Raw genomic sequence first — 26,686 nt, 5'->3', positions numbered from 1 at the left:
TGCGTGCCTTAGTCCCAGGTACTACTATCAATCTAGGTGGCCCACTTTGATCGCCGTCCACTATAAAGAACGACAAGCACTGCGACGCAGACCTCGGGAATCTGGTACTTCTTCCTCGTGGGTATCAAGTCAAAGTGATCGATCTTGTGATGCATCACAGAGTATACCGAACCGGAAATCTTTAGCGAAGGGGTCATACTCATGGACTTTAAACTCACCCCCCTCCCCAGAGAGAGTTCCACTGCTCACAACATAAGCCAAAGATGAGCATAGTTTGTACATATCCAAATACAAAAGAAATCTTAACTAAATCACCAGTAACCTCCATGCCTGCCCTGTTCGCTCATATGTGCCCAATTTTGCCCAGCCAAAAGAACAAAACGTGACGGATACACACACACACACACACACACACCAAAAAAAAAAAAAAAAAAAAAAAAATAGACTTTGTCGTCCTGTCAAAAAATATCCCCCCAAGCCATCCACCCCCAAATAATATGTCCCTTATCCAGAGAAGAAATCAACTTCCCCAAAAAAAAACTCCATTTTCCCCTCGCCCCCCACCCTCCCTGTCCCTTTTTGGTGTCATAAACCACTTCTCTCCATAATTCCTCTTCTCCAAAAAGTTGTGAAACAGAACAAAGGATATCATCTCATCAACCCCCTATGAAATCCCGCTGCAGTAGTAGTAGTAGTAGTCATCGTCGTACCTAGAAACAAAAATCCAAAAAAGATTTTCCAAAAGTTAAATCCTGCCCCCGAATTTTCCAAAATGCAAAGAAACAGAAACCAAAAAAATATCACGGCGCTTGCGTCACCTGCGTCAACATACTATTAAACTCGCTCATGATCCCCTCATCAGCCTGGATACTGCTAATCATCTGCTCCTGCGTGAAACCAACCCAGAACGCCGGGCTGATCTGGTGCGCCTTCTTCTCCCTGTAAATCTCCTGTGCCACACCCTTCACCTGACCCCAAGCCGTGTTTGCCGCTTTCCACACTTTGCTGAGCTTGTTGAGGGCGCCAATGTTCAGTCTGATCTGCTGCCGGAGGTCTTCCTCGTCTTCGATAAAGTACAACGCCCACTTTGACAAGTGGACAATGGAGCTGAGGGTGACGACGCAGGTGAAGAAGTGCGTGTGCTGGATGATGGGCACGGCTTGGGTGACCATCTTGCTGATCTCGCAGGCGGCCGTGATGGTGTGCCGGGTGTGGGCGTTGAAGTTGTCGCCCGAGGGGACTGGTCGGTGAGGGGCGCACGAGTTGACAGCTTGGACGGGGGAGGAGTCGAGCTGGGATAGGGGCTGGTGAAGCATGATGGTGCAACTGTGGAAAACGTCAGTATCTCTCACATGGCTCTCAAGGCATGGGTTTGGCATACGCATGAGTGATAAAATGCGCCTGAAACATCATCTCATCCAGCTTGCAGTTCTTGCTCAGATCATCCCTCTTGGCCTCGGGCAGGTGGAGCCTCCAGTTGGTGAGCAGGGCTTCTATCCGGGAGATGGTGTCGTCTCCCGGGTACATAATCTGAGGCATCCGCATCATCCTGCCGAGATTTCTGATGGCAGCAATACGGTAGGTGAAAGACGAAAACTCTCGGTCTTCACCGGAGAAGAGCTGGTCATCAAAGTCTTCCATGTATGCTGGTGGAGGGATGCGCTATAAAGGTAAATCAGTCTCACATCACATCCACATACGCTCGAGAAGTTCTTACCCCTGTGAGATACTGCTGCTCCTCGCACGGCAGCCCAACATCGTTTTGAATATCAAAGAGCAAAAAGTTGGTGATGCGATGGACACCAGCAATCATGCCGTCACACACAAAGAGATCCCACCATGTTCGCCGCCAGCTCTCCTCCACGACGGGATTACCGTGGCCGTGCAGTGATGCAAACTGGCGCTTGTTCAGATCAATCTCAATAGCAAATCTTTCACAGTCCGCCAACAACTCCCGTGCCTTTTCTTGTTGACAGCTCCCATCCAGCCCAATGATGATTAGCAACAAGGCTTGGATCAGGAAGCCATCCTTGGTAGTGGTAGGCAGATAGCACTGCCTGATGGCTTCTTCCAGATAGGTGGCCTTGGCTGGACCGGCATCCAAGAAGAGCGAGCCAATATATCTGATGGCAGCCATGACCACGTTGAGGCCAGGGGTGTTGCCCTCCTTGAGCAGCCGAAGTAAGTACTCCTTGGGCAGCACAAAGGGGTGGGCGGCATGGAAGTAGTGATAGAAGGCATCGAAGCATCTCTCGGCCAGGGTGGTCACTGGTGGCTGAACATGGGGGATCGCTGACGAGGTCGTCAGGGCCATGGTGTTGGGAGGGGCCATGGTGTTGGGGTCCAAGGGTGAGGCAAACGAGTTTCGATAGAGACCGGCGTGGTTAAGAGCAGGAGTAGGTGCGTACGAGACCGGCGACTGCTCCGGCAAGACGATGGCCGGGTTGAAGGCTGAGAGGGAGGGAGCAGGAATAGACACGGGGGTGTGCCCTAGCATCATCGGGCAGCTCTCGACAGTAGGCCCCGAGTACGGAGGCGACGACGAGGCATGGCGTTTGTTAGGATTCTGGGCAGCATTCCTCCGAGGGCCCTTGTATCCACGACGAGAAGCAACATAGATGCACTCTGTAGCGGAGCTTGTGCAACGGGAGCAAGGGGTGTTCCCATCGCACTTGAGGTGCTTGCCACGCTATTGCATCACGGGTATTAGCACACCATCTTTTCTGAAGGGCTCACGTTACAACTCGGCGATGTTGACACCACGATCCAAGCTAACCGGTGACCTGGCCACCATCAGAGTGGTGCTGGACTGGTCCGGGGGGTACCTTGGCTTTCACGACAAAAAAGACAAAAAGTAACATTCACTTACACAGGCGAGACATGCTGCGGGGACCGAAGGAGGCGGCGCCGGGTGCTGCTGCGACGGGCGGCCATCAATGGTCGCCGAAAAGGCATTCGACGAGGAGGAGGTCGCCGTCCCCGGGCTGTCGCTAGACACCGCAGGCGAGCCGTTAGTGGAAGCGGCTGACGAGTGTGGGGCTTCCGGCGAGAAGGTCTCCATGGTCGGCAATCAGATCAGACGATTCGGCGGGGGGGGGAAGGGGGGTGAGGTCAGACAGGCTGCTGCGCGATCAGGGCGATGCGAGCAGAAACAGACAGCCAGAGGGGTCAGAATCCGAGGCAGGGCAGAATCTCACAACTTGTCGGGTTGGGTTGAGACGAATGGAGGAGTGGGCGGGCATTCACAGCAGCTTAAGGGTAATCGGTAATGGGAATAAGGAGGCGGGCCTGGGGGCAACGCTGCTTGCTGTATGCCGCCCGCGTCTGGGAAAGCAGGGACTAGGCTTCGGGGAGTCGGGGAGCGGAACCTCGGAAGGGGTATAGCGGGTTAACGGTGCAGTGAATGTCTCTTAGCAGCGGGCCTGGTAGCTAGCAATGCCGGACGGGGGGAGTAGTTGGTGGTAAAAATATAATTGAAGCGTGGCAGCCTTTCCTCTCCTCTCGCCCTTTTTTTTCCTCCTGCAACAAATCAAGCGAGTCCGAGAGCTGCTTGGTGGCGGGGGAAAGATAACGAGAGAGGACAGGCGGTCAATGGCCCAATTGAGAATTTTTTTTTTGTTGAGTGAGTGGACTCGGCCTGTGACGACGGGGACTCGACGGGCTGCTTGTGCAGATTCGTGAAGGGTTCCAGGTTCTGTTAGGGCAAACCGGACCTTTGGGCGTCTCTCCGCGTCGAACTAATCAGGAAGCCAAGCTTCCCCTCGCCAGACCGGTTTTCGACCCTCTCTCTCCACGCGGGGCCTCAACTAGCTGCAGATGATGGGATGGGGACGGGGCTGGTTGCCGTTTTTGATGTGATGGCGTGCTCGGGTTGGGCAGCTGTTTAATAAGTGTCTCTGAACAAAGTGAGGCGGGATGCTATCCGAGAATCACAGACACTCAGTCTGTGGATAACAAAGACAGCAACCGGGACCTGGCGGGCCGCTCCACGGGGGATCTCGATTCAAGGTAAAGGTACCGGCCGATATCGACATGGACAGCCAGCCAGCCGCCATGGCTTATGAAGATGGATGTCCTGAGCCTTTTGTTGGGCTCTCTCTACATGCAGATTGCGATAATGAGGAGGACTGAGTGACCCTGGACCGCTGGCCCAGCTGAAACCCGAGTAGCTGTTGATGCTGATTGGTGGCGCGCTCAGCTCTTGGTGCTCGAAACAGGAGAAATGCTACGCTGGCGGCCCGGGATGAGCGGGATGGGACCTCTCAAGGTGGTCATCCTGGAGGATTTGCTGGGGCCAGAGCGGGCGACCGTTGTAAGAGTTTAAATTCCCCCACACAGCAATCCAATCTCGGATGTGCTAGGGCCAGCCTTTTCAGTGTCGTCACAGCGCCCAGGCCAGCCCACCCTCGACGACATGCCTCACGATCCGGTCAGCGAGATGAGACGGCCGAATTGGCAAATCCTCACGGCCCGGGTGGGGTCCGGAGGAGCGTCGGGGCCCTCTCGGAGCACTCCCGAGTGCGAGAGAGCGCTGGAGCAAACCTCTCGAGAGGGACAAACAACCCCCCCTTGCCAGCCCAGATATCACCCGCATGTCGTTGCAACGCTGGCCACGTTGCTTTCCGGGTTCTAGTGATGGATTTGTCGGGAATCTGGTCACGGTTACTCCGCAGATGGGTAAGCGATACCCCGGTGAGTTGTCTCGACAGTTGAAATGCATCTTGAAGTTCAAACTGTTGCGAGAACCCTTGACTGGCAGGGCATGTAGAAGGGTTAAAGGATTAGGGTCTGTGAGTTCTCAAGAAGAGAAACTTGCCCTCTGGAAAATGGCCCCCAAAAAAAGATTATGCACAAGGATGGAGCACTGTGGGATTCACCGTTACACGTCTCCCACTTTCCACTGCATCGGCGAGTGACCGATGAGGAAAGTCAGGCTCGCCGGCAAATGTGCTTGCATCAATCGAGCCTGATTACGTTGTGGGGACACCGCCTTGTAGCGGGGAAGGAGCTATGGAATTTAGAACATCGCACACATTTTACGGATAGACGGACAAGAGTAGCTGTTGGTGAGAACCTCGGTCGCATCTCGCAAGCCCAACTCTTCTCGGCTCACCAGCCACAGCGGCACCTTTCTGCTAAGTATGGCACACCACTCCCATTATACATATGCGTGGCTGATACCTTTCCCTAGCACCTGGCATGGTACCATGGATCCCGTATCATTAGCAGGGCTCGCCATTGGCGTGGCTTCTATTGGCCTCCAGGTCTACAGCGGATGTATTCAGGGGATCCAACTGGTCATAACCGCCTTGAACTTCCCGGACGATGCCAGGTATCTCAATCTGAGGCTTCGCATGGAACAGCAACGTCTATTTGCCTGGAGTGAAGCATCTGGCTTGCTCGACCTGGACGCCAAACGAAGGGATAAAGTCCTCGAATCCAACACCTTCGTTCTGCATCGCCAGACAGTGCTTGACTTACTGGTCCAAGTCGAGTGTTTGTTCAAAGAGTTCAGAGAACACCAAGAGAAACGAAAAGGTCTGAGGGCTGTTCCTGACCAAGATCAGGTCCTCGAGAACCCTGAAAAAGATGCGGCCGAGGCCAACTTTCCACTGCCCAAGAGACGGCGGGACTTCATCAAGAAAGCCATGCGAAGTCTGAAGGAATCGTCACATGAAGCTTCCCAGAGGTTGCAATGGGTTGCCTTTGACAAGGCCGCTTTTGAGCTTCTCCTCTCCAGGTTCTCAACATTGAATGATAACATGACTGGAATCCTCGACCAACGCATGCAAGTCGAGATTCACCATACAGTACAAGACACCAACCGTGGTGTCCTGCAGCTGCACCACAAGATTAGTGATTTGTCTCGGCTTGTCATGGCCCTCAACATCAGGCTTGAAGCCAGCTCAGCCCTCCCTACAGCACAGCTCACCGTGGCGAAGAAACAAGCAAACGCCGACGGGCTCGAACTAATATCGCAGCTTGCCAAGTTCAAAGCCTTTAACGAGTCGATCGAGTCTGCCCACAAAAGGCCATTGGACGAGGCAACGGCCAACCAACTAGAGCTCGGAAAACCAGGCGAGAAACGCCTCCTTCTCGATCGTTCCATGATCGAGCTTGACCCAGCAGCCGATGAGTCTGATCAGCCGAGATGTGAGGCTGTCCTTGTCAAAGACGGTGTCAAGAAAAAGGTCTGGGTTGAATGGAAAGAATATGACCCGCAAAGACCGGGGGATTCATCACCCCCGAAAGCCGTGATTCTCGAAAGGGTAGCCAAGCTAGCGGCCCTGTTGAACCATACACCAAAACCAGAGGACTTTAGAACACCTCATTGCCTCGGTTATTTTGACAGAGGAAGCTCGAACGGGCAAGAGGACGAAGATGAGGACATCTTGAATATGCGCCTGGGGTTGGTCTTTGAAAGACCAATAGACAATGGCCTTAACCAATCTTCACCTCCGGTGTCGCTCCATGAGCTCCTCGAGACAACACGAAAGCCGCCTGTCACAAAGCGGGTCAAGCTGGCTCATGCCATCAGTAAATGCCTGCTTTATCTCCATGCTGTCAACTGGCTGCACAAGGGGCTTCGAAGCCACAATATCATTTTCTTCAAAACCACCAGCGGAGACGTCGACTTTGGCAAACCTTACCTGTCAGGATTCGATTTCTCCAGGCCAGCCCGGGCGGACGAAATGACAGATATTCCCGGGCCAGGTGACGACATTGAGTACAACCTCTACAGGCACCCCAACGCACAATCAACAAACCCGGACGAACGTGAGCGTTTCAAAAAGAGTTTTGATATCTACAGTCTCGGCGTCCTCTTGGTTGAGATTGCCCACTGGGCAACCGTCGACAAAGTCCTCGGCATCAACCTCAACGTCGCCCGCGGCAGGCCATCATTTGCCCTCAAGGTCCGCGATAGTCTGCTCGCCACCGACCAAATCGCGGAGTTGGGCGCTTGCATGGGGGAGCTTTACGAAAGAGCTACCCAGAAATGTATCGCCGGGGGTGAACAACTCGGTCTATCAGAAAAGGACGACGAAACAAATGACGCGGTGGCGGCTCGCCTGTCAATGGTCCTCCACGAAAAGGTAGTCAAGAAGCTAGGTGAGATCCAGGTCTAGCCGGCCGGACACTCTCCAAAATACACAACCGAACCTTAAAATAAGCATTTGCATAACTCCACTGGACGGTTCCTGCATTTTGGTTGACGGGCGGGTACCTTCTCTTCTATTTAGCCTATTAAATTACACCCGTTCAGCGTTACGCTATACCCGCCACCTAGCCGGGAGGCTGGAGTAGATTTCTCGTGGTGTACTAAGGCGAACTTTTTACACCGCGGGGATAAAGGAAACTGGGCCCGGTGAGCCTGTGATCCGATGGAGGGAAACACCAAATCGCGGAGACTTTACTACACCGTACACTCTCGGGTAGCAAGATCCGGCTGCGGGGGACCGTGACTGTGACAAAAGGTCCCTTGTCTAACTGATGCACCGAACCGTAGTAGGTGTTTGCCTAGTGGCGATATTAAACACAGAGATTCCCCAGATATGCGTTTCCTGTGCCGAAATTTTCGTTCTTTACACAGGTGGGACCCTTTCAGTATGGTGCGTTTCCTGGGGGCAGTTGTTGCCCTGGCTGGGTTGGCTGCGGGTGAATCTCTCAAGAAGTTGAATACTGGGTTGACTATCTTGACGAACAATGATCTCCAGGGTAGGTTTCCTATCTCCGAGCGTTTGTGTTCATCTTTGACTAACACCCAAGCAGGACCTGAAAGCCGCTTTGCGGACTCGACTGTGATCGTGACCGAGTCTCGTGTGGCTAACAATGAATTTGAAAAGATCTGCTCTGGACTAGGAGAGCAACCATGGTCGGAAGGCAGGAAGAAGGGCGAGAAAGGCTTGCTTCAACCATTGTTTGACTATCTTCGCTATGAGAAGCGGGCGAGCTCATCGTCTAGGTTCTGGATCTCAGGCCGCAAAACCATCGACGTTGACAGTGATATCAGCTCGGCTAAGAGCCGTGATGAACTCGCTGGTCTTTGTACCAACAAAGCACCCTTCTCGAATGAGACATTCCAGGATACGAGCTCGAAATGGCAGGTCTCGGTAGATGTCAACAACCAGACTTTGACAGGGTATGTTTTCCGTTTCCTGAGAGGCAACATGTGCTGACCTCGAGATAGCTTTCGAGACCGTCTTTCTTTCCGCTTCCTCGGAGTCCGCTATGCGCCGCAGCCGCAAAGATTCACATACCCGACTCTGTTCCAGGGCTCAGGAGAGGCTGCCTCTGCTTTGGAGTATGGCTCCCAATGTGCCCAGGGAGGCAACACCGGTACCGAAGACTGTTTATTCCTCAACATCTGGACACCCCACCTCCCCAATCCCAACTCCGCTCCTTCCAAGAAGCAGCTCCGCCCTGTCGCCTTTTGGATCCACGGTGGTGCCTTCACAGGCGGTACAGCCAACGACCCGACCTTTGACGGGGGTAACATGGCCTCCAGAGGTGACATCATCGTCGTAGCTATCAATTACCGCCTTCACACCCTCGGCTTCCTAGCCCTGAACGACGGCAAAACCAACGGCAACTACGGCCTCGCCGACCAAATCACAGCCCTGGACTGGGTCCGGAAAAACATCCAATCCCTCGGCGGCGATCCAGACCGCATCACCATCTTTGGCCAATCCGCTGGCGCCGCCTCGGTCAGAGCCCTGATCGCCTCCCCCAAAGCCCTCGACAAATTCTCGGGCGCCATCCTCCTCAGCAACCTCGGCGGTCTAAACTACGGAACAACCTACTCGAAATACTACACCATCCCCGAGCAAGTCTCGGTGGTAGCCAACACCATCCTCAACGCAACAAACTGCACCAACGCCCCCTCTCAGGTCGACTGCCTCCGCGCCGTCCCAGCATCGACACTGACCTCCCTCACGTCAGCGAGATATTTAGTGGTAGACGGGACATACCTCACCACATCAGAACTGTCGCTTTCTCTTCCTTCTCCCAAACGCCGCCGCCCGTTAAATATATTAATGGGCATCACCCACGACGACGGCGCTCCGTTTATCAGTTTCCCCTCGTCTACCACCACCGATGCTACTGAGTACCTCCTCTCCCAAGGCTTCTCCCCCTCCCAGCTGCCCCCCGTAGCCCACCCAAACACAGGCAACGCAACACTCGACCTGTTCAACCTGACCACCCGCCTGGCCACAAACGCAATATTCCGCTGCGTAGACCAAGCCACCGCCTTTGCCGCCGTCCAAAACAACCTCTTCTCCTCTTTATATTATTACGAATTCGACCGGACATATCAAATGCCCGGCTGGCCCAAGCTAGACGTGTGCGAGCCGCCGCGGACAGAAGGGAAACCATTGGGTGATACAAGGAAACCTTATCTGAGGTGTCACTCGGGGGAGTTGTACTACGTGTTTGGGACGTTGAGGAGGCAGGGGATGAGAGAGAGAGATGGTGATGGAGGGGATAGGGCGTTTGAGCAATTTGTCTTGGACAGTTTTGCGCAGTTTGTGAAGGAAGGAAATCCGAATTTGGAGAGGGGGTGGTTGAGGGCTAGGGGGGAAGGGTGGAAGGGTAGTTTGGGGCAGAGGGAGAGGGCGGGGGTGTGGGAGGCTGTGAGTAAGGGGAGGAGAAGGGGGGTGCTGAGGGGGTTGGATTGGCCTGTGTCGAGGGATGGGCTGTTTAGGGAGGTGGAGTATTGTGAGAGGTTGGGGTTGGGGCTGGGGTATTATTTGTGAGCGGTGGTGGTGTAGGTGAGGATACAACGGCGGTTTGGGTGGCTTTTGTTATGAGAGATGAGTTTAGGTTATGACATGGTGGTCGTGTTGACGACTTGGTCAAATAGCAGTCGCGAGAATAGAGACCATTTTAAATGCGACTTCACCGACCAACCAGGTTCATTGAAACTATTCCCAAGGCTCCCACCTTCGTGGACTTACTCACTTACACAGCCAAGTAAAAACAGAAGAAAAGGACAGTCGAAAAGGGCAAAGGAGCTCACCAGCCAACCCTCCCATTGCCAGGTTGAGAGGGGTGACCGGCTACGAAGAACCCCGTAGGGCTTTTACTCCGGATAGGAATCGAATCGAGAAGGCTGCTGGACCCAATCCTTCAATTGGGAGCAGCTCCAGCAGCCTTACCACTGGACCACGAGGGGCCAATATGGATAGGCTAACTGGAGCTGTTGGAAGGGGCGTGTTTGACCTACTACACAAACCATTGATTGCACCAAGGAAGGAGCAACGATGTCTGTAGGTCAATTTTGGCTGTGGTGAACCCGTTGACACTGACAACAATGCCAGCGATGGTTCTTGCTCATGCGAGCCAGTCTTACCTCGTTCTTGATCAGCTCATGTGTATCTCTAACCAGCCCTGCTAAATCTCGAGCAGTGCGAGAAGCAAAGATAGGTGGTCAACCTCCTCCACACCGCCGTTAGTATTCTACTGATCTTCTCAACAATCACGGCATGCACCTTACCAAACTCAACCCCCCACGCCGCCGAACTCGAGTCTCGCCCTCCCCGTCCAAAAGTCCCTATCCCACCTCCCCTCTCCGCCGGTGACCATGACCCCCCCCCAAAGTCCCCTACAGTGCCGAAGAGATTTTTGGGTATTGCTGATTGTTTGCTTGATATCACTCGTTACCAGAATCAGAAAAGCATCACTATCCTGCTAGTCATCATGGCGTCTGAGAATACCACCTCACATTGAAAGTTGCAAACTTCGATTAGCATTTGATTATATACATCGACATAGCATAAATTACATTCCATCACCCCATTGACCCAGAGCAACCCGAAGAAATTTGGGAGGCACTTGTGCCCCAAAACCCTAACTCTATTAGTCTAGAAAGATCTAAATACTTTACACTACCCCATACCCAATGACCAACGCCGTCGCCGCCGCCGCCGCCCCAAAACCCAGCCGCTGTTGTAAATTTTTCTCGCGATTATCTTCTCAAAGGTGCCAAATCCCATAACTCAACAATGTGTTGCTTTTTTTACACTCCAAAACTTTCTGTGTCATGGTACGCTCGCACGAGACCGCTAGCTCACGGCCGGGGTCAGAGCTGGCCCGACTGGCTTGGATTTCTTTGTCGGTTGCTGCGCCGAAGAATCATCCGGCGCTTGTCTCTTGAGCTTCTTCTTCGGGGGACGCGGCCTCACCTCGCCAGGTTCGAATACGTCGTCGGGAAGCATCGTGTTCTTAATGTGAGTGACGGCGAGAAAGTTGACGCCTTCCTTGTAGAGGTCGCTGCTGCGACACATGCTCATCCACTCCTGGACCTCGCGAGAAAGATCGAGTGACGCGGGCGTCTTGCCCAGCTGTAGCCCAATGTAGTAGTTAGTGGTAAACACTTCCAGTTCCTGTTTCTTCTCCGGGATATCGGCAAGCTTGACTTCGTCGTCGTTGCCGTCTTTCTGTTCGCCTCCATCTCCATTCTTTGTGACTTCTTCCTTCTTGACCCCATCGGCGACTGGTGGTGGCGCCGGGGGTGGCATGGCTGACTCTGCGCCCGGTTCTGGCTTGATGGCAGCTCCATCTGCTGCTGTAACGGGCGGGGGTGTTGCAGTCTCGGTATCAGGCTCGGGCTTAACGACTGGGCCATCTTGCAACACACTCTCTGGCTTCAGATTCGCATTGATCAACTCTGCCTTGACTTCTGTCTTGGCTTCACCCTTAACCTTCTCCTCCTCCTCGGGCGTGGGCTTGTACAGGTATGCCAAGCTTCCGCTGTTGACCACATCTCCAAGCTGCTCATAATTTTGGCAACGGTGCTGACGGTCGTACCCCTTGTTGAATGGGCGCGCTAGTACTATGGCGGCATGATTCTCAATCTTGTTCACAAGAACACGCACCCTCGACTCAATAAAACCTGACCACACGTTCTGGGCATCCTTGGTCCTGCTAGACGAAATGACTGTAAGGTAATACCGAAAGTCAGACGTGAAGAAGGTGTGTTTGGTGAATAGCGCCTTCCACGGTGCTCTGCCTGTCATGATTTCCTCAGTTACCTGGACTCCTTTCTCCAACTCTTGCATGATCACCACCTTGGAGGACCTGTTGATGTTGTGGGTTGCGCACATGGCTGGGTATGCTGGGGTGATGATGGGCATCCTGTGGTTTCTGTCGCTGGAGTATAGCTGTACAGATGGTGAGTCAATTGCTGTCCAAGCTTATGAGGTGTTTGACGTACCTTGGGATTCCAAACAGGGGCCCGTGTAACGGAAATGTTGTACTCGATATCCTTGAGCAAGACAGGCAGCGGCCAGGGCCACTTCAACATGATATGAAAGAACTTGTTCACCACAACCGCACTTGTTGCTTTGGGATATAGCTGGCACACTCTGGCAACCAGCATGGCCCAGGCAACACCTCCGGGGAAACCCATAATGTTCGCATAGATGGCTTTGCGTTGCGCCCACAGCTTGATGGCCCGGAGAGCTAGTTTAAAGGTAGCAGGTTCGGGGACGAGGTTGAGGATCTCATCTGTGACTCTTGTTCCGTTGAGCGAACGCACCTCATTTTCACTCAGTCCGCGCAGCAGAGTGTTGTCGGTCAGGTTCCAACTCTTGTCCTCGGGGATCTGGGTGAGACCTTTGATGGAGCAAAAGATCAGATCGATGCTGATACCGGAAAACTCAAACTTGATGATGGGCACAAAGGCGTCGGGGACTGGAGTGAGATCAGTGATGGCGCCGGAGGGAGCCATCTCGACGAGGAGGGGAGGAAAGAGACGGAAGTACTGCTCGGTCGTGACATGCTTGGGGGCCACCACCAGGGTATCGATATCGGAACCCGGACCATAGACACCAAGACGATAACTGCCATAAGTAAACACCCTCCCAATCGCTTCGCGCACCATGAACGAGTTTTGGGTCTCGGCCGTAGCCTTCTTGACAAACGCAGTTGTGATTTTCTCAAGCTGAGCAATAACCTTCTTCCTCGCTTCTGTCTCGGCGCGACTCTCGAAAGTGCCCTGGGCACGCAGCTCCTCATGGAGCGCCTGGTGCATTCGCTTCTCTGCCTCGGTGGGGAGAGCCGTCGAGATGGGCGGCGTGACGCCGTAGACGCGTTCAGTCATGGTGACTATTGAAAGATGGCAATTAGGTATTTCTGGCAAGTGGTAGTTGAAAAGCAAACCGAACGGCGGCACATATGGTAGTAAATCAAAAGTAGAAGAAACCGAACCTTAATGAAGCAGTTAATAAGACCGAGCAGGAGAAGAAAAAGTGAAAGAAGATGCAGCGACCGAACCGAGTTCAAGGCATGGTACGAAGTACGTCGTGGTCGATGCCAGGCTGGTCACCTCGACTGCGCTGAAAGGAACTGAAGTTGGATGATGCTCAGAGACGTTTCCGCGCTTTTGATCACTGCGACAAGAAGCAACTCGCTCAGGGCCAGGGCCCGTCTCTCTTGGCGCGTTTCTGCGCACGGACGCGGCCCACAGGCAACGGGTGTAAGCTTACCTAATCAAGAGTTTCTTATGCCGCTGCTTCAGCGATTGACTGATCTCTTTGACGATGGAAGAGATAGAATAGAATTATGAAGATAATCTGAAGATAATCTTGCAGTGTCTGCTGCCACGTCCTGGAAATCTCTCATTTATGAACTGTCAACTAGGACACGAACAGCTGTGGCACTGTAAGCTGTCACCTCCAGAACTGCCTAGCCTTGGACGCCACCCTACTTCCAAGTACCCATCTCCAATACGATTTCCATCAAACACTGGGTATGTCGTTATGAAGTGTCCCTCGCCATTTCCTACAAGATTCGTATCACGAAGAACCAGAACCAGGCTTAGAATCGCTCAAGTCTCGGCATGTGCTCACACTAGGGACAAACATGCAGGCCACGACATGGAATATTAAGACCTTGAAAGACGATAGATGCCGTCAATTAACTCTCTTGCAAGACATCCCGATTATTCCTGAAGTCCTATCAACTACCTGCTAGGGACATTGCCTATGCTCCGGCAGCTATTGACTGTCTTTCAGTAGCTCTATGATGGGTACCAGTCTACGTATCAGTTTTCCATGATATGGCCTACCAAGAGCAATGCAAGCCCCAGCGTTCTGGGCATTCACAAGCCTCTGGGAGATCTCCAACGGCATGTGGAGTTGCATCAACCTGAAGTGCCAATCTGCCATGCGTCACAGGCCCCGCCCCCACACTGAGCGCCCGCAACGCCAGCCTTGTGATGCAGTTCTAGATTCCCGATTCTATTTCTATATCACAGCTCAAGCAGTTCCCTGTATTGCAGTCGCACCCGCCCAACCGACCACCAATGCCACCGCCTACCCATCCCCAAAATGAAGAAGACACTCCTCCTCTGTTTCATCCACGGCTTCAAGGGTAACGACCACACTTTCGGCCCCAACCAAGCCTTCCCAACCCACCTCCTCTCCCTCCTCCGCCCCCTCCTCCCCAAACTCAACCTCGAATTCCTCATCTACCCCACCTACGAAACCCGCGGCGACCTAACCGATTGCGTCAACCGCTTCCGCGACTGGCTCCTCAACAAGGTAATCGACCTCGAAGTCTCCCTCGGCACCCCCTCCCCCACCGTCGAGCCCGGCGTCCGCGTCATCCTGATCGGCCACTCCATGGGCGGCATCGTCGCCGCCGAAACAGCCATCTCTATCGCCTCCGAACAAGCAATCAACGGCTCCATCCCCAACAACGGCAACTCCCCCGACCAAGGCAACATGAAAGCCCCCCTCAACTCCCTCATGTTCCCCTACATCCAGGCTGTCCTCGCCTTCGACACCCCTTATCTCGGCATCTCCCCCGGCGTCGTCGCCCACGGGGCAGAAACGCACTACTCCAAGGCAGCAGAAGTGATGGGTCAACTAAGCGGCCTGGCATCGATATGGGGCGGTGCTTCTTCCAACGCAGCCAAAGAAAACCACCACCAACAACGACAAGCTCCCCAAAAAGCCATCGAAGCCCCACCATCCACCCAGAAACAACAACAACAACAACAACCAGACCAAAAACCACAAACCGGAGGAGGCGGGTGGGGAAAATGGGGGACCCTCGCCCTGGCAGCCGGAGCAGTAGGCGCAATAACCGCAACAGGAGCGGCGGCCTACCTCAAGCGCGAGCAGATAACCCAAGGCCTCACCTGGGCCACCTCCCATCTCGAATTCGTCGGCTGCCTCGCCCGAAAAGAAGAACTTCGAAAGCGGGTGGCGTACATGATGCGCCTCAACAAGGAGCTGAACGTCGGTTTCGGGAACCTCTACACCCGGCTGGGGAAAAGTGCGGGGGCTCTCGAAAAGGTCAGCATGGTCGGCACAGTGCTGGGAGACGAGAGGACGTTTTGCGTGGTGCCGCAGAGGGATCAGGCCGGGGATTGGCGACCAGCAGTTAACGACAAGGCGAGGGATGAGACTTGGGCGCACATGTGTGAGTATTCTTCCAGTTGTGAGATCCAAACGAGGGTGGCTAACAAAGACGACAGCAATGTTCGAACCAAAAGAGAATCCAGGATATGACAAACTCTCCGCTGATGCGAGAGATATGATCGCAAGCTGGGTAAACCAGGAATGGTATGAGAGCTCGACAGAGACGATACACGCATAAGGACAACATAATAAGGGGCCAATGGCTCGGCGTTGAGGTTGGGACGGTTGCTTTGTTTTGGAAATCGGCGTTCTTCTTTGTTATGGGGTTCTCCTTCCGCCCCCTTTTCCTCCTTGCCTTTCTAGATAACCAGGTGCTCGCGGCTTCGCTTTCTATGATGCTCCTCCTCTTGTCTATAACGTCGTACTAGTACACAAGTAAGATACCACACACGTTGATCTTTTCCGCCCCGTCCTTTTCAACGCATTGGAAATGACCGCTGTTTTCCTTCAAAGTGCAAACTGATGCAATCGTAACCATGGTCGTCCAAAAAACCAATGTCGTAATGCCATAACGCAATGCCAGATCCTCCCGTCTTGGACCTCATCTTAACTCTGTTAATCCCCTAGATTCCTCAACCTCTCATTTACTGTCTCTTCTTCTGGTTCTTAACCTCCTCCCCCTTCGCCCCAGCACCAAGATACTTCCTCCTCTGCTTCAACATATGCCCATAAAGCACCACACTCCCCGGGATATAACTTAACAACACTGCCCCCAGCGCATGAGGGTACCAGCTGCTCCAAGCAAACGCCTCACTGCTCGCAGGACCCCAAAGAGCCCTGAGCGTCATGGCAACCTCGGAGCTGATCCCAATAGGGTAGAGGATCAAAAAGGCAGAATACCTCAGCCAGTGAAGAGAAGCCGGGATGCGGTCGAATTGCTTGAAGACGAAGTAGGTGTATCGAATAACCTCGGTGGTGGCCCAGGCGCAGAGCATGGAGGAGTACCAGAAGGAAGAGTTGAGCTGGGGGAAGGGGAGCGTGATGGCGTACATGAGGAAGAGGCGGGAGGCGACTTGCATGAGGGTTGTGAAGACGGGGGCGGGGACGACGCCTGGGGGGTGATTCGTCAGCGAGGCTCCCTAGAGAGTTGCGAAAGGGGGGGAGGGACTCACCAGTCAAAGCATGCAAAATCTCCATCACAGCAAACGTCTGCGTCACCCTCGCGAAATTGTCCACCACCAACGGAACGAAAAACGGATCCCCCTTGTAGTTCAACGTCACGACCACCCTCCCGAGCACCGTCAGCCAGGCCACCGCCGAGGCGGAGTTGTATAATACAAGGTATAGCTTTTTTGGCGTGAGGGCCGAAGTGGGCGGTTTTTGCGTGGGTCTTGTTGTTGTACTCATATTGTCGGTTGGAATACACAGTCGTGATACCTAGTTGGGAATGCGTGGTGTTGTGAGGAGAAAACAGAACAGAGCAAAAAATTGTTTTGGGGCGGGATTCAACAAAACGGAGCTGGTGAGCTGGACCGCGCCCTGTGCGATTCAGTGTGTGAGGTGACAGGGGTCTCAAGGGAAGTTTGTCACTGTGGAGAAAGTGCGGGTCGCTCCGGTGGTGGGTTGGTTGGGGTGGTGCTTGGCGAATTGGGATTGAGGACGGCTAGGACGGAGTCGGGTTAGGGGACCAGATTGCCGGAATAACTGAAAGGGACGGACGGGTGATGATGATGATGATGATGATGATGGGCTTTTTGAAAAAATATGGGGGTTTGAAAGTCATGCTCAATAGGGAGTAGGGGCATAAACTACGGCAACGCCGGGGCAGTGAAATGTCCAAAGATTTGGGGGGCTAACAGACAGAAGTGGCAACCAACAACCCCGCAATTGTTCAGTGTAAATGCGCCAGCACAACTGTAAATACCCTCATTCATTCTCGTACAACAGTTAATCAAACATAAAAAGCAGAGTAGGTATCATCAATCCAAAATCCAAAATCCTCCCCGGTCCAAATCTAAACGCCATATCCCAATGCCCATATCCATCATGCCTTGTCGTCACCACCCTCCCTTCAAAATTGTCACTTCTTCACAGCCCTCCACAAATCCCCCAACGACCGTCCCCCAAACAGAAACTCATCCGAGTGCCTCCCACAATAACTATTCGCATTCACCTTCCTCGGGCTCTTGGCACCCTTGACCGAATCAGGCGGCGAGCTCCCATACGCCGTCCTACTCCGTGGAAACAGCGGGGCAGTAGTCGACGCAGGAGACGTAGGCGATGTCGCTTCACCATTGCAGTTAAAATAGTCCTTTTTCCTGTCGTCAGCCTTGTTCATTCGGCCTCTCCAACCACTAAAAGGCAAACATACCGTTGTTCTGGACGATGAAGAACCCCCAATATCAAGCGGACCCGGGCGGGAGCCTTGTCCCGAAGAAGAAGACGAAGACGTCATGTCGCAAACAATTGGACAAAAAGATTATCTGATCGGTGGTTACAGTTTGCACTGCCACCGCCCAGTTCCAGTGTGTCGGGTAGGTAGGGTAACGGGAATATATAACCACTTTCCCTCAGAGATGGTGTGTATGTGTAAGCCTGATGTAGGACCTGAGGAAGAAGGAAGGGAAAATGAAAAAGGACTTGAGGAAAGTAGAACAAAAGTCCTTCCAGGCAAGGCTCCGACAACTCTTTTATTACTCACTCACCCAGCATTCCATTCGCTCGATACGAACCCCCAAGCAACTTAACAATCATGTCATCCTCCCACACTTGTGACCACTCCCCCAATTTGGTCGCCTTATCAGGCATGGATGGTCCTCGCCTCGGTCCTCAGGCTTCCTCGGCGTGTCCTAAAAAACGTAACTCTACAATGGTTACACTTCCGTCTTAGCCGTCCAACGCCGCCGCGAGCTGAGGACGGCCCGAGTTGTTAGTCAAAAGAACCTTACATGCTGTTAATCCCTAACATAACCGGTATCTGTTTCATTCAATGTGGGGTAATCTCCCCCCGTAGGGCTGGTCTCATGATTAGTTGGTATACGACTCTTTTGATTCTATTCGTCACTCTCCCAAGCGCCATGCATACAAGAATTGCGGACCATATTATTCAGAGGTTCGGCGGTTCGCAACATGAGCAAGCACGGCAAGGCAACCGTCTTGGCTAACTCTACGCAGATTCACCGCAATGCCACTTCTGGCCAAGTCGGCATAGATAATGCCGCTGCCTGGACTGCGGTGGCATCGTTACACAACATTTCTTTCGGCACCACATTCATCTGTGGACAGTTTTTGGACATGACTGTTTACATGTTTTGATCTTTTGATTTTCCCCCGTCTATCGTAGATTCACCTATTTGTCGAAACGAACGGCCGGGTTCTTTTGCACGAAACTCAGGTCGACTTGGTGGCCGAGGAGCTCGCGAATGTTGGAGATACCATACTTGATCATAGTTGGTCTCTCCAGACTCAGACCGAAACCGAACACCCTCAAGTCCCTGGGCAGACCCATCGCCTCCAACATCTCAGGCCTGAAAATACCAGAGTTACCGATTTCGATGAGTTTGTTGAGGCCCTTGTGGTGGGAGAAGATTTCCATCGATGGCTCAGTGTACGGGTTGTAACTGTGAAACATCAGCAACTGCTCTTGAACCAGGGTAGAGCAGAACAACTTACGCAGGCTTGTAACGCAAATCTGTGACACCCATGGCGCCGAAGAACATATCCATGAACTCCATCAGGCCACCGAGGGTCAGGCCATAATCAGCAATGACGCCCTCTACTTGGTGGAACTCGCAAAGATGTGTGGCATCGACTGTCTCGTTCCTGAAGACTCTGTCGATAGAGAAGTACCGCGCTGGTGGCACACGCCCATTCTCGTCCTTCTGTTGCGCGAGCTTGTGCAGCATGGCAGCAGAAACGGAAGTGGTGTGTGTCCGCAGAACAAGTCTGCACTGAATTAATTCATATTTCTGCAAATTGTGGCAGGAACAACATACCTTAGCGACTCATCCTCAGCCCAGGGATATCTGTAACCGATCGAGTCATACTTGCCGTCCTGGTGGACTTGTTGTACGTTCTTGAAATACTCCTCATAGTCCGCCTTGTCATCTGGACCAGTGGCAGTAGGTCTGCCGGCCTTTGGTGGGTCTGAGACGTAGAAAGTATCTTGGAGATCACGAGCAGGATGCTGCTGAGGGACGAAGAGTGTGTCGAAGTTCTGTGATCATGTTAGCCACGCAGAGTTTGACCACGTCATGACCCAACATACCCAGAAGCCAGACTCGACGAACTGGTTGGTAGGCATTTCTGTGAAGCCCATCTCGAAGAAGATTTGACTGTGCAAGAGGTCAGTATAACCAGCCCAGGGTTAGGGGTCGAAATGGGGGCTTGGCAGAGATTCAACTAACCGGAACTCAGAGCGGACCTTGTTCAGGGGGTGAAGGGCACCAGCATGTTGATCAGCACCCAGTGCCTTGAAGTTGTATGGCTCTGCCAGAGTGTCAGCCTTGTTGTCCTTATTGTCCTTCTCGTGCCGGCCTTGGACAGCAAGCAGTATTGGCTCCCGCCCAAGCCATGCGCACAGCTCTGCCAGCACTCACTGAAAGTAGCCTCCTTCCACGCGCCAGATGCCAGCATCTCGGCGGTAAGATCTGTCTCCTCCTTGACCATTTCGAGGGCGAACTTCTCGGCCTTGTGTATCGTGAAGGAAATGACCTTCTGGAGCTTAAGAAGCTTGCGCTTCTTCAGGTCGGCAATAATCTTGGCATCGTGTGTCTTTGTCTCCTTGATCACCCTGAGTTGATCCCTCGTAACATCGTTGATCGAGTCGACCTATACCAACTGCAGTCAGCATCTGTATGCTTGTCGTTGTCAACGACCAGACTCGGCGCAAACCACATACCAACGCAACCAACTTGCTACCATCCTTCTTGATCCACTTCTCCTTGAAAGCCTTGCCCTGACCAAGCTTGGTCACTGTCTTGTCGCCGATCTCCTTTTCCAAATCCTGAATCGACAAGCCTTCCAACGCCTTGTGCACCGCATCGAAGACACGGGCCTCGTGACTGCCGTGGCTGACGATAATCTCAGCCTCTGGTTCCAAGAAGGCCTCTTCGCGCTCGATTTGTTCGTATTTGACCATAGACCGGGAAGCGAGACGGTCGAGGGCGGCTTTGATGAACTCGAAGGGGATCTGGGGGAAAGCCTCGGTCGAGTTGATGGGGTCCTTCTGGGAAAGAGCCTGGAGGATCTCTGTGGTGAGATCCCCAGTTGAGGCGCTGCTTGTTTGAGCCATATTGCTGTTCTGGTGTGCAATTGGGAGTTTTTTTGGCGTAGGTGGTGGACGACGGGAATATCTTCAACTACAGCAATGGCCACCCACACCAAGAAAGTTGATTTGACTCACAACCCCAGTCAGTCATGGCGGGGCAGCGATCGTTCAGACCCAAGACCCACATGCATGTAGCAGAGGAGAGCGCGGGGCTGATTTCAGCTGGATAGACCGATATCCGCTCTCGGAGGTGAGCTTATCAGCTTATCGGGGATATTTCAACAACACCAGCACTTCTTTCCTATTTGGGCTTCAGATTTGGCTGGACACATTGTACATTTTGCGACTTTCTCAGCAAAGGGAGTAACCTGTTCTTATTCCTCTATATAATATTTCAGAATAGCTTCTTCCGGTCAATGGTTTCATGAATAAGTCAAAGGAGAAGTGTCACCTACTCCCATTCATTTTGTTCTCACTCCAACAACGGGAATATACCGCACCATCAGCCTCATCTCTATTCATTCGCCGCGCACTCAAAACAACTATAGGTCCCAAGCCATAGAGTGTTTAAAACAAGGAGGAGCTAGGAACGACACATGTTCTCTCTGGACACAATGAGCCCTTACATGACAAGACAGTAGGCTTGCATACCTAGTCGATCCCGAAATGAAACAGACCATTTAGACCTCTCCCGTAACTCCTAGCTACATAAATGCATGCATTGAACTGTTCCTGTGTTTTTCGCTTTGGCTTTCTGTGATGAACACACAAGATGGCACCATACTCTCTGTTCAGTTTGCTCCAAAGAAGACAACACTCACCATATCTTTGCAGCGTGAGTATACTAACACTGTCAGTTTCTATCCTGTGCCGCTTATAGCAGAGAATTCACACACTCTCTGCAGCCGCTCCAGCAGCACCGTGAGCAGCGAATCTGGGCTGCCCCCTTGCCGGCGCCCCTTTCACGGGACACGCCGGTGAGCCTCATCTCGACAGATATCATTCTGGCATGGATACGTTGCCTCTTTCATACTTGCCCCCTCTCAAATCATTCTACACCCATCTCATACCAAACCGGCCCCCACAACCATCGACAGAAAATCATGTCTTCCACTAATCCCACCACTCCTGGCCTTGCCAGTCAGAGAAAGCCCAGCAACTCCCGCCACCTCACAGTCCCTCCAGAACCCTCCACCTCCCCCCCTCCCGTCCGTCTAGCCAACCCAATCATCAACCCCAGCGTGTCCTATGCCCCTAATACCGCTACCGGGTTCAACATAAGCCCTAGTCGGACCCCCTTCAGCGTGCAGAATGTTACCTCAACCTCTGGTGTTCATAATGTCACTTCCCGGCAGCCTGTAGGTCTCCCCTTCCTCTGTCCAACCCCAAACTAACACCCCAACCTCAGCGCCCCATCGAACCAATGGTCCTCACCGTTCCGGGTTACATTGAGCCCCGAAGAGAGCAGAGCTGCTGCGATAAATGCTGCGAAACTTACTAGTATGGTCCCGCTTTACTGAGAGAATAGACATATCTGTAAACAAAACGGCTGACAAAACAAAACAGTGACATCTTCGACTTCTGCTGTGTCTTAGGGCCCCCGCTGCCAAAGGATCCAAGGTTGATACCTAGGCATTAGCTCATCGATCATCATATCATTCTCCATACCGATGGCATCAACCTCCCGAGGGTGGAATCATGTGGAAGGAGGTTTTCCGTCATCTGGCAGTCCATACCACTGTCCAGAGCTGATATACTCAACGCCTACCCCAACAACAGCCGGTCCTAGACACAAATTCGACCCACAAAAGCTGCAGACTTACACACCAACCAGCCCACGAAAAGAGGCCAATTAAGGTGTGTTTATGGCCATCTATCAGAAATCGGGAGGCATATTTACCAGGGGGGAGGGGGATGTGGAAACATGGGCCGTCCAGGAGAAAGTTAGGACACGCCCTTCTTACTTGGATATAGACAACAATGATTTGGCCAACCGTGAGTGTCTCGAGAGGAAACGGTCCGAATGCTATAGATGCAATACCACCGGGTTTAGCCAATGTGCATGTATGTTGAAGAAGCAATCCACAGACCTTAAGGACCCCTGGATCCAAGTCCCACGCCAACCATGGACAGCCAACTCGAGAAATTTGCGGTTGATCAAGACTTTCACTTCGCGAACCAACACATGACTGTGATGTCAACCCGAGAATATTAAACCCCACCACAGGGTTGTATGTTATTAAATGGTGTAAGTTCCTGTATACGTGCCAAAATCCCTCCCACCGCTCACGCCGCCCCTGTCTTATGCAGCCCTGCGCCTATCGCATAGTATGTCATCCATCCACACGGGCCCTCGTGGGCAAAACGTGCCATCGTCCCCCCCCAAGAAAACTCCCGAGTCGCCGCTCTCCGCCGTACGTGTGTGTGTGCGCGCGTGGTTGTAAATACCCAAGTCTGCTTTCGACAAATTCGTAAATCGCGGGCATGCTCATGTGTTTGTTGTACAAAAGCCCCCCCCTTTCTCATATCTGCTGTGCGCCAAACAACCAGCACTCTAATCCTGTGCTACAGTTTGCTGTGGTTCTTGTCAGCATGCCGGTGTATGTGATGTCAAACAGGGATCACCATGTCTCAAAACTTACCGACAGCCAGTTCATTCCCTCTTCCACACCAGAGCCATCAACGGCACTGCAAGGGACGATGCTCCAGTTTCTGTCCCTCAGCTCGCCAAGCCTGAGCGCCTGAGAGATGTCCGCCGCACCCTTCGCACCCGGTTGATCCTGCTTGTTGGCAAACACCAACAGCGCGGCATCCTTCAGCTCATCCTCGTTCAGCATGGCCGCCAACTCATCCGCCGCTGTCTGCAACCGCTCGATATCGGTCGAGTCCACCACGAAGATGACCGCCGCAGTGTTGGCATAGTAGCATCTCCAGTATGGCCTGATGCTAGTCTGTCCACCAAGATCCCACACGTTAAAGTTGAGGTTGTTGTATGTGACGGACTCGACGTTGAACCCGATCGTTGGTATCGTTGTTACTACCTCGCCGATCTGCAAGTCTTTGTTAGACTAAAACTCCTCCTGTGTCAAGGATGGAGAAAAGCGCACCTTGAGTCTGTAGAGAAGTGTGGTTTTGCCGGCGTTGTCCTGGAAGCGCGGCCGTCAGTATCGCGTGCGCATAGAAACGGATCAGGGGTCGGGAAGGCGAACCAGTCCGAGAATCAGAATCCGGATTTCCTTCTTTGACGAAAAGAAGCTGGACAAGGAACCGAGCCATGACATGGTTTGCCCCATCTTCGCCCTGCTGTCGCCCGGAAGTTCCGGCGCGTGGTTTGTGGTTGGATATGGGGTTCGTCGAAGTTTGACAGGAGAATGTATCGCGGACCGAATCCACCGACAAGGGAGATCCGGAGCGGATGACGATGCGAAATCTGGCCCGAGAGGGGATGACGGCGCCTGGTGTGTGGGAGAGGATATCGGGAGGTGAAATGACCGGATCGCTTGAGTATGGAATTCCCAGTTGCCCCCTATCTTAGAGTAAAGGTGTCAAGAAATTTCGGTCTCGCAGGTTCATGCAACTTTGGTCCCGTTCATGAAAGAGGCCGCTTCTGGTCGGGCTATCTGTATGGCTCCCCCTGTCAAGTGAATCGCGGGTGCACGGTCACTGCCCTGCTTGATTGGCAGACAAAGCCGACAGGGGTCAAAAAGCTTGAAACCCCGGTAAGGTTTTCAAGCCACACTTGACCGCTCCCATGAGCCACTGTTCTGCCGGCACGTGATGGAGTCACCAGCCACAACAACCGGCCCTAGCTTGTGCGCATTTTCTAAAGCCCACACCAAATATTCGGATTCCAACCCACCTTGACGAAGCATCGCGAAATTGACACCACTCGGTTATCACGACAACCACCGTCAAAATGCCGGTATGTAACGACTGTCCAAGCCGAATTTCTCGTCGATTCCGATTTTCCCGACCCCAATTTCGGCCTCCCTCGCGTCAGTCATGCAGAAATCTCAGAGGTCGAAATTGGAGAGGGGCACTCGACGGCAGCGAGTATCGTGATGCAGCCAGATGCTGACCTCGATGTTTTCAACAGAGCCACAAGACTTTCCGGACCAAGCAGAAGCTTGCTAAGGCCCAGAAGCAGAACCGTCCCATTCCCCAATGGATTCGCCTCCGCACTGGTAACACTATCAGGTACGATCCCCGACCGACGAACATGGCCATCCTTCTCTTGAACGACCAGAGGAGAAGGATCGGCTTGATCACGAACCGACCGAACCTCTTTTTGCTGACCCGTCAACCACAGATACAACGCCAAGCGGAGACATTGGCGCAAGACCCGCCTCGGCCTCTAAATGCACTTTTTCTCAACCTCGCCTCTGCTCCTCATTCGACCCTCAAGATACATCCACAAGCAAGACTCGGCTCACCAGCCCTTTTTTTGCTTGCTCGCTTCTCCCCTCCCGCGAACAGTTCGACCAAGACCAGACGAAACGAGGACCCGATGTTTTCTCTAACTCTTTCGGCTGCAATGCCTATGCCATTTGGGCGTCCGTTGCATGAGTAACGGCACTACTGTCAACAATTCCGACCAAATGCGCCATGCTTGATTTTTTGTCTTGGTGTGGACCAGGAATTTCAAACATATCAATGAACGAATCGAAGTGGGAACGGACTGAGACATCACAGGCGATGGGGAAAGGAAAAAGGGTTATCGTGCATTTAGTTCTGGCATGCGGGCAAGCAAAAACGGCAGGCAGGTTCTCATTGGGCGTATTAATTTGCGGCTTTGGTATCTAAATGAAAGGGTCTCGGGTTTTTTCTCTCCTGCCGAACTTTGAGATTCTCAAACGGAGTATTTGTCTGCCATTGGTATTCTTTCTAGGGTCACCATTGGGGAGAACTGGACTGATGCGTGCAAGAGAGAAAACGGCGGCATGATTGCTTGATGATGAGGCTTGGCCGTGGTATCGTGTATGTGATGGTTGTCGACGTAGTGCCCAACAGGGCTCCGTTTGTTCATGACATTCCAGCATTCTTTGAGGAGTGAAATCATTGTCCACGCTGCAAGCTTTCAATCTTCAACGGCCTCCATACCTACTACTAACCGTCTCATCGATGTAAGCTCTTACGGACGCCTTGGACAAGATAACTTCTGGCATTGAAGCTACGTAATCCAGAGAGTTCCGAGATCCAGAGTAGGCCTTTCATCTTCTGTTCATTAACTGGAGTGATTGGGCGTGAGCTAGGGAGATATCTTGCAGGGAGTTTTTCCTTCCATTCATGGGCTTTTGCTTCCTTCACGATACCTCCCCCAGTCCCCGTAGATGTATTTTGCAGTGAACTGAATGTATAAGCGAGCACCTAGGTACCTAGAAAGATATCATTAACATTGAAGTCCTCATTTACCCTTCAAGATATCCAACCACACGCAGGGCAAGGCTAATCTCACCTATCCTCACGACTACAAGCGAATTGATCACCTGTTGGATTTGGACATGATCAACCTATTGAATTTGGACATTGGGATTTCTTAATATCGCCCTGTTTTGCCTTCAATAAAGCAACACCTGGCTGCAACAGGCAAACGTAATAGGTATCTAGGTGGAGCGAAAGTGAGTGAGTTTGATAGCGGAAGCTGGCAGATGACACAGTCACCGATCGCGTCACCCTCAACAAGCACCTACTCTCAAACTTTTTCATCGCCCTCGTTGCCAAATCTGGCGCCACCGTCAAGCCAGGCGACCACAGTTTATGGCAAATGCTCGTCACAAGGGGTTTATTAGATGGCGCAACTGCGCTCTGGCTTTGAGCCTCCAGCCATTGTCTCAACTTAGGGGCCCAGAAGGCGCCAAAGGTTCCGTGTCCGGACAGACAATGGAGCCACACACAATGAATGCCACATGGAGAACAGCGAGGGCTTTGTCCCTTAAGGAAAAAAGTCAAACGCCACGGCTCACAAAGTCTGTTCACTGCATTTGGTCACCAAAAAAAGAGCACCTACCACAAGTGTTGGGTATGATATCCGAGAGCATCATGTATTCAT

At 52.7% G+C, this 26,686-nt stretch overlaps 10 protein-coding genes across 10 annotated transcripts; 4 read left to right on the top strand and 6 right to left on the bottom strand.

Annotated features, from left to right (window-relative positions):
- Positions 1-187: 187 nt before the first annotated feature.
- QC763_707520 (uncharacterized protein) lies at positions 188-4,633 on the bottom strand. Its single transcript, XM_062915740.1, has 5 exons — positions 2,870-4,633; positions 1,718-2,689; positions 1,382-1,662; positions 447-1,326; positions 188-415 (listed from the first exon to the last, which is right to left on the bottom strand). The coding sequence occupies exons 1-4, from the start codon at positions 3,059-3,061 to the stop codon at positions 801-803; spliced, it is 1,971 nt and encodes a 656-aa protein (XP_062761736.1). The 5' UTR covers positions 3,062-4,633; the 3' UTR covers positions 188-415; positions 447-800.
- On the top strand, positions 4,105-7,127 carry QC763_707510 (uncharacterized protein; the record flags this gene model as incomplete). The annotated part of the gene is made up of 2 exons (XM_062915739.1): positions 4,105-5,139; positions 5,192-7,127. The coding sequence occupies exons 1-2, from the start codon at positions 4,847-4,849 to the stop codon at positions 7,125-7,127; spliced, it is 2,229 nt and encodes a 742-aa protein (XP_062761735.1). The 5' UTR covers positions 4,105-4,846.
- A 426-nt stretch (positions 7,128-7,553) lies between these two features.
- On the top strand, positions 7,554-9,755 carry QC763_707500 (uncharacterized protein; the record flags this gene model as incomplete). Its single annotated transcript, XM_062915738.1, has 3 exons — positions 7,554-7,716; positions 7,771-8,140; positions 8,189-9,755. 3 exons carry the CDS (start codon positions 7,554-7,556, stop codon positions 9,753-9,755), a joined length of 2,100 nt encoding a protein of 699 aa, XP_062761734.1.
- Positions 9,756-10,746: 991 nt separating this feature from the next.
- PAP1 (polynucleotide adenylyltransferase) lies at positions 10,747-13,485 on the bottom strand. Its single transcript, XM_062915737.1, has 2 exons — positions 12,215-13,485; positions 10,747-12,161 (listed from the first exon to the last, which is right to left on the bottom strand). The coding sequence occupies exons 1-2, from the start codon at positions 13,100-13,102 to the stop codon at positions 11,064-11,066; spliced, it is 1,986 nt and encodes a 661-aa protein (XP_062761733.1). The 5' UTR covers positions 13,103-13,485; the 3' UTR covers positions 10,747-11,063.
- Positions 13,486-14,330: 845 nt separating this feature from the next.
- Positions 14,331-15,518, top strand: QC763_707480 (uncharacterized protein; the record flags this gene model as incomplete). Its single annotated transcript, XM_062915736.1, has 1 exon — positions 14,331-15,518. One exon carries the CDS (start codon positions 14,331-14,333, stop codon positions 15,516-15,518), a length of 1,188 nt encoding a protein of 395 aa, XP_062761732.1.
- Positions 14,397-16,775, bottom strand: QC763_707470 (uncharacterized protein; the record flags this gene model as incomplete). Its single annotated transcript, XM_062915735.1, has 3 exons — positions 14,397-14,438; positions 14,573-16,479; positions 16,541-16,775. 2 exons carry the CDS (start codon positions 16,773-16,775, stop codon positions 16,013-16,015), a joined length of 702 nt encoding a protein of 233 aa, XP_062761731.1. The 3' UTR covers positions 14,397-14,438; positions 14,573-16,012.
- A 673-nt stretch (positions 16,776-17,448) lies between these two features.
- On the bottom strand, positions 17,449-18,227 carry QC763_707460 (uncharacterized protein; the record flags this gene model as incomplete). The annotated part of the gene is made up of 2 exons (XM_062915734.1): positions 17,740-18,227; positions 17,449-17,679 (listed from the first exon to the last, which is right to left on the bottom strand). The coding sequence occupies exons 1-2, from the start codon at positions 17,821-17,823 to the stop codon at positions 17,449-17,451; spliced, it is 315 nt and encodes a 104-aa protein (XP_062761730.1). The 5' UTR covers positions 17,824-18,227.
- A 348-nt stretch (positions 18,228-18,575) lies between these two features.
- FRS2 (Phenylalanyl-tRNA synthetase, beta subunit, cytoplasmic) lies at positions 18,576-20,775 on the bottom strand. The gene is made up of 7 exons (XM_062915733.1): positions 20,269-20,775; positions 19,967-20,198; positions 19,775-19,856; positions 19,636-19,702; positions 19,364-19,584; positions 19,041-19,313; positions 18,576-18,988 (listed from the first exon to the last, which is right to left on the bottom strand). Exons 1-7 carry the CDS (start codon positions 20,659-20,661, stop codon positions 18,718-18,720), a joined length of 1,539 nt encoding a protein of 512 aa, XP_062761729.1. The 5' UTR covers positions 20,662-20,775; the 3' UTR covers positions 18,576-18,717.
- Positions 20,776-22,834: 2,059 nt separating this feature from the next.
- ARL1 (Arf GTPase arl1) lies at positions 22,835-24,297 on the bottom strand. Its single transcript, XM_062915732.1, has 4 exons — positions 23,847-24,297; positions 23,745-23,783; positions 23,280-23,687; positions 22,835-23,212 (listed from the first exon to the last, which is right to left on the bottom strand). Exons 1-4 carry the CDS (start codon positions 23,928-23,930, stop codon positions 23,192-23,194), a joined length of 552 nt encoding a protein of 183 aa, XP_062761728.1. The 5' UTR covers positions 23,931-24,297; the 3' UTR covers positions 22,835-23,191.
- RPL39 (60S ribosomal protein L39) lies at positions 22,845-25,635 on the top strand. The gene is made up of 3 exons (XM_062915731.1): positions 22,845-24,559; positions 24,734-24,834; positions 24,947-25,635. The coding sequence occupies exons 1-3, from the start codon at positions 24,554-24,556 to the stop codon at positions 24,993-24,995; spliced, it is 156 nt and encodes a 51-aa protein (XP_062761727.1). The 5' UTR covers positions 22,845-24,553; the 3' UTR covers positions 24,996-25,635.
- The last annotated feature ends 1,051 nt before the right edge of the window (positions 25,636-26,686 follow it).

The sequence above is a fragment of the Podospora pseudopauciseta genome, assembly GCF_035222475.1.
Source record: "Podospora pseudopauciseta strain CBS 411.78 chromosome 7 map unlocalized CBS411.78m_7, whole genome shotgun sequence".
Taxonomy (NCBI): Eukaryota; Fungi; Ascomycota; class Sordariomycetes; order Sordariales; family Podosporaceae; genus Podospora; species Podospora pseudopauciseta.
The sequence above is the reverse complement of the archived record's forward strand: the minus strand, read 5'-3'. Positions and strand labels throughout refer to the sequence as shown.